The sequence below is a fragment of the Berghia stephanieae genome, chromosome 3 (genome assembly GCF_034508935.2).
Source record: "Berghia stephanieae isolate SIO BIC M18660-M18661 chromosome 3, UCSD_Bste_1.3, whole genome shotgun sequence".
Taxonomy (NCBI): domain Eukaryota; kingdom Metazoa; phylum Mollusca; class Gastropoda; order Nudibranchia; family Aeolidiidae; genus Berghia; species Berghia stephanieae.
In genome coordinates, this window is record NC_088362.1 from 68076424 (window position 1) to 68082423 (window position 6000).

The 6000-nt window shown below is 35.7% G+C and overlaps 1 protein-coding gene across 1 annotated transcript in view; it reads right to left on the reverse strand.

Annotated features, from left to right (window-relative positions):
• LOC144968278 (organic cation transporter protein-like) overlaps positions 1 to 5704 on the reverse strand; it is a 33255-nt gene extending 27551 nt beyond the window's left edge. The window contains exons 1-4 of the mRNA XM_078906478.1: positions 5526 to 5704; positions 4980 to 5120; positions 3911 to 3995; positions 1297 to 1400 (exon numbers count right to left, since the gene is read on the reverse strand). Coding sequence (XP_078762604.1) covers positions 1297 to 1400; positions 3911 to 3995; positions 4980 to 5120; positions 5526 to 5671 — 476 coding nt within the window. The 5' untranslated portion in view covers positions 5672 to 5704. The remainder of the gene's footprint in view (positions 1 to 1296; positions 1401 to 3910; positions 3996 to 4979; positions 5121 to 5525) is intronic.
• Positions 5705 to 6000: the final 296 nt, after the last annotated feature.

Genomic DNA, 6000 nt, shown 5'->3' on the forward strand with positions numbered 1-6000 from the left:
TTAATTCGGCCTCATCTGAATCCAGAAATTTCTGATATGTAGAGAGGTCCTGGTTCAGGGTAGTTACTATTGATGTTGGTGGTCTCTCTACATATTTGTTGCCATGAAGGAAATATTCTGTCATTGCAGTTTGGGCTTGGGTGCTATCTTCTCGACGTAAGATGTGACCAAATTGCCTCCATCGCTGTTCGTTTATTATTGTACTCAGGCGGTTTTTTCATAGTGATCAGTATTTGTAATCGTCTCTGGCCAATAGATACCGATTACGCGATGTAATTGTTTGCGGTGGTATGAATCGAGACTTTCTAAGTTCTTTTTTTTTGTGAGGACCCAGGTTCCACAAGTATATGTCAATATCGGAATAATCAGTACCTCGTAAATCTGCATTCGTTTATTCTCACTGACCATGTTATTTCTATTCCATAAATTTTGGAGTTGGTTGAATGCATTAGTGGCCAGCTGCTTTCGTTTTCTGATGTCTTCATTTTCGTTGATCAAATTGCATAGTTTACGTACGCTTTTCCGTTGATGTAAATTTCTGTTGATTTTTGTATATTCTGTTTTGGATTGATTCACTTTCAGATTCCATGCTTCTAGTGTAGTTGATATTATTGGCAGTACTGATAATGAATAGGTTACATATAGATGCTGTGCGCTTGGCTAAGAAACTCACAACAATGGATCCGGAAATATAATGGACCAACAGACAAAAAATATATGTAACCCTGAACGTTTATAGTTTGATAAGTAGATTTAGAGCGACGACGAATTATCTTTATTGACGACCAATATGTAATTAGAATAGAAACTAAAATGCATTCACTCTGAAACCATAATATCAATTACACAGTCCTCCGCAAGAGTGGTTTTACGCTTGCAACCATCACACTTTTGTTCCCCTTTGGGAAAGACTTGGAAAATCCGAACTCAAGATTTCACGAATATTTTTGTGATCTATAAAACCTTACGATGACTTTACCAATTATTTCTTAACAAAATCAATACGGTTTTTACGGTGATTCGTTCTCCAATTTAAGGATTTGACAGTAAGAACTATTATTGTTGTCAAGAAATCATTACGCATCGAAATCTATTTTTAGTAAAATCGGATGTGTGCGGGAGAAAAAGATTTCTAAAAATCCTAGTTTGTTTTTTAAAACGAAGAATAATATGAACGCCGCATAATAATTTTGCTAATGTACATTCGGTATTGTAATATATGCTAATGAGTAGATTGTTATATCAATAGTCATAAATTACTTAGACGTCCATATTGAAAGTGACTATGTCTCTTACCGATCCGACATCGGGCCTCCAATGATAGATCCAACCAAAAGTCCCAACAAAATCACCAGGTTGTTGTGTGCTTTGAATAGCACTTTGTCACAAACCAGGTTAAACTGAATTTGAAAAATTAAAATAAAGAATAGAAATCGGTAAAAATAATCTCGCTATAGTAGGAGCAAAATTGACGTCACTCGGTTCTTTGTTATTGTCTTTTGCCAACCATTTTAATGAATAGTTCTCACTAAATTATATTAATCAGACTATAAAGTTTGCACATTATAGTTTTGTGTGTTATATGCTACCGGTGGATGTTTACATAAACGCATATCATCGTTAGAATGAATACATAAAACATTAATGGGAATCAAAACCATGTCCCTAAGTTGAAGGTCTAACCACAACGCTACAGAGCAATCGTAATCCGTGGCCTTTGCCTTTAAAATGCCAATAATTTTTTAACCCAAGACTTCAATGTAGTCTCATCTTGAGTACATTTTGACATATAGAGGCTGTCTTGATTTAATGAAATATGAAGTAAAATTAGCTATTCTTGAGAAAAGGAAAATGCAATTCGTCAGAGTCAGCAGACTTTCTCACACAAAATTACAATAGAATTACAAATTGGAGACCTCGAAGTTTTATATTGATGCTGTGCGTAAGTGAAAATACAGCATCCGCCAGCCGGATACAACGTACCAACACACAAAACTATGTGTAACCTTGAACGTTTATAGTCTGGTTGATTTAATGTAAAAAGAAGATAACAGTACTATGGATCTCTAAAACCAACAATAAATAGGTGAGAACCGTCAATTTCGTTCCTTCTGTTTTAACACGAGTTATCTCTTCAATATCTCCTTTAATGTTAACAGAATGCTGTTCTGACTTTATATAAATTGATTTTGAAAAGTGTTTCGTTTACGTACAGTTGAAACAACAACGATCTCATACAGTTATCCCAATATAAATTGATGACGTATCTGCACAACGTTACGACCCGTAGCAATATACAATCTTTGGATCATTACATTTTAATACATTTAGTCTAAACAGAAAATATTAATCGATATTATAATCTTGGTGTGCATTGTTTGAGTACGAAATACTACATCTTCTAATACTGGCAATACTATTATTACTATTTAAGTGCTATCCTGTATTAGAAATGCTATTTCTCTTGATACAAGAACAACATGAGTTACCGCTACAAATAAAAAGCTGCAACAACATCATCAACAACAACAACAAAAACTACTACTACTACTACTACTACTACTACTACTACTACTACTACTACTACTACTACTGCAGCTGCTGCTGCTGCTGCTGTTGCTACTACTACTTCTACTACTACTACTACTACTACTACTACTACTACTACTACTACTACTACTACTACTATTACTATTACTAGTCTAAGAGAGCACACTTATGCAAAAATGTTACACACGAATTCTGGTGCAGCGTGGTCTATTATCCCAGCAAATGGGTTTAGTGAGTTCACAATGCAGGTATATCAGTAAAACTTGGTCTGTGAATGATAAATTTGGGACAAGTTAGTGGACTGGTTATCGTGTTGTGTCAATCAATCGTTTCTTTATTGGTTTTGGGTTGTTTGTGCATGGGAAACTGCCATTTATCAAAATAATATTATATCATAAAAGGCGGGTTTTAGCATTTAACACGTTTCAGGTTGAGTATGATTCGCTTTTACTCAAAGGGGGCCGATTTTAGACTGACAGTGGACGGTCAAAATCAGTAGGAGAAGTATTTTGAAGGAATTGTGGGCACAGTTTACAATAGGGTATAATATAGAGTGTTTCTGATCCAACCGGGATTCTACTTCACTTTGAGCTTCACATTTTTACTCTAATCTTTTTGTGCTCACATCTCATTGACTGCATTTACGAACTTAGAAATATTCCACGTATATTAAAAATGGTCACATGACTTAACATTTGAATGGATTTTACGGATTTGAGGTTTATGAAACTGATTGAATTATGACCATGCTATTTGATTTGGATTTTGAATTTATCACAACAAATAAAGCAGTAAGAAATGAAACTTGGAATCTGTACTTTGATTTGAATGTCTTGATGTTGTAAATTCAATTATCATCACTGGCTCTTGAACTCTTTAGTCATTACTAACATCTACAACAAAATGCAAAGGAATATCATTACATATGTGTGCGACTACGCGACACTACTACTACTGATACTAATACTACTACTACTACTTCTACTACTACTACTACTACTACTACTACTACTACTACTACTACTACTACTACTACTATTACTACTGCTACTACTGCTACTGCTACTACTACTACTACTACTACTACTACTACTACTACTACTGCTGCTGCTGCTGCTGCTTATACAACAACAACAACAACGATAACAACAAGTACGACTACTACTACTACTACTACTACTACTACTACTACTACTACTACTACTACTACTACTACAACTACTATACTACTATCTACTACACTACTATAAATACTACTACTACTACTATTCTACTACTAGTACTAGCACTACAACTACTACTGACACCTCGACTTCTACGAAGTCTACGACTACTACTACCACTACACACACATACTTACCTCAACAATCTGTGAAACCACACCACCTGACTTGTCGTATACCCATCTTTGACATTCATCAGTCTTATTCTTATCTGTCAGTTGTCTGGGTGAATAAAACGTTACATTTCAAAGGATTGCATTTTTACAAGGACGATACTGGTACAACTGGAGTTTATAAACACGCCTTATGGAATGCTTATAGGAAAATCTAATTAATCAATCAACAATCTGATTAAGAAATTTTCTAGGAAAAAGCGACGATTTAATGTAATGTGACCGTCATATGAGACTTCATTCATTCATTGCAAATGCACAAGCACAAAATGGATAAACAGATTATTGTGAAAAATTAATATTACTTCATGTACACAAAATGATCATGATAGGTACACCTAAGCCTCATTCATATATCATCGGTATGTGGAAGCTAATTCCAATTTCATACGGTGCAAATTGGGGGCGAAGTGGCCGAGTGGTTGAGGCATTGCACTGTGATCTGGATGACCCGGGTTCGAGCCCCGCTTCAGGCATTTTCGTTTTTTCCTTGAGCAAGATTATTAACCCCCAATTTGCTCACTTGGACAACATGGATGATTCCTTTTGACATCAGACATCTTGTTTGATGAGTTATCTATATTCCTTCGTGGAATGCCTAGGCGACTATATCTTATGATATCGTGGCGCAAAAGCATCATTTTTTAAAATAATGTGCAAATTGTTTATGAAGCGTAATTTATGTTCTAGAACTGTTATGGTATCCGTAACTACCTCATACTTAGGGATTCAAGAGCGCTAGTTGCAGATTGTGGAGCTTTAATGATATTTGGATTTTCAGCTTTTTGTTCGTTCGTTCGATGCCGTGTCTCTCTCCCCAAACGACTTCTGTAGTGCAGCACCGTAAAATGAGAAATAGAGAATATATTTGATGTTCAAGGAAAGGAATACGAGATGCGGGTTTAAAACCAGGTTCTCCTTCTGTTTAGGAAATTCGTTAACTACTTGACCATCGTGATCCAAGACCTACAACTATAAAAAATCGATAATAAAAATTTTAAACAAACTTTAAAACAATGAAATCTCTGCTCACCCCATATCATCCACATTGTATGCTTTACAGTGGGAATATTGTTCACTGTCTTTGTCTTTTGGTATGTAAGTCTCGACCAGACTTTTGTGATATGAGTCTTGGATATTGTAGGTGTCGTTGATCAAACCTGGGACGGCACATCTACATGGAGTTGAATATTTGTGTAATATCTTAAGAATGAGATTTTAGTGTTGATGGTGATTATAATGATAGTCGTAAATGATAATAATCATGATATAGGCGATGATGACAATTAAATTAATGTCGACGACAATGATGATACTAAAAATAATGATGATTATGTTTATGATGATTATGAAGATAACAATGATGATGATGAAGATAATGATTGTCGTAGTGGCAATTATTTATGATGGTAACTATGATGGCGATTATGAGGACGATAACGACGACGACGATGATGATGATGATGATGATGATGATGATGATGATGATGATGATGATGATGATGATGATGATGATGATGATGATGATGATGATGATGATGATAATGGTGGTGGTGGTGGTGGTATCCAAGGAAATTACCTAAACTCTGGTGTAACATTGTTGAAAACAACACTAGTAATGTACACGCCATCTGGAATACATATGAGAAATAACAGAAGACATAGTCTTTTCTGGTAGGTACCAAAGTCCCCGATTGAAGTCAACACTTTGTCGTAATCTGACATCTCAAAATATTATCTGATAAAAATAATGAGAAAAAAAATTAATATATTAGCCAGCGCCAAAGGAAACTTTCTCTTTAGGGTCTACTTCAAAGGAAGACTGGAATAACTCTCAGCCGCAGTGCAGTGCCGCAAATTGACCTAGCTCGAGGTGCTGCCTTAAGGCCTACTCACACCGCGGTGGGGAGTACAAAGTTCGTAGCAATGACCATATCGTTGTGCCTCAATGACCCCTGATGGAATTCTTTTTCAAAGTGTTCATTCCGAGCCCTTAGGTCTAAGGAGTCGGAAAAAATCCCTGTGTCTTTGGCGTGTAACAGACAACAGAAATT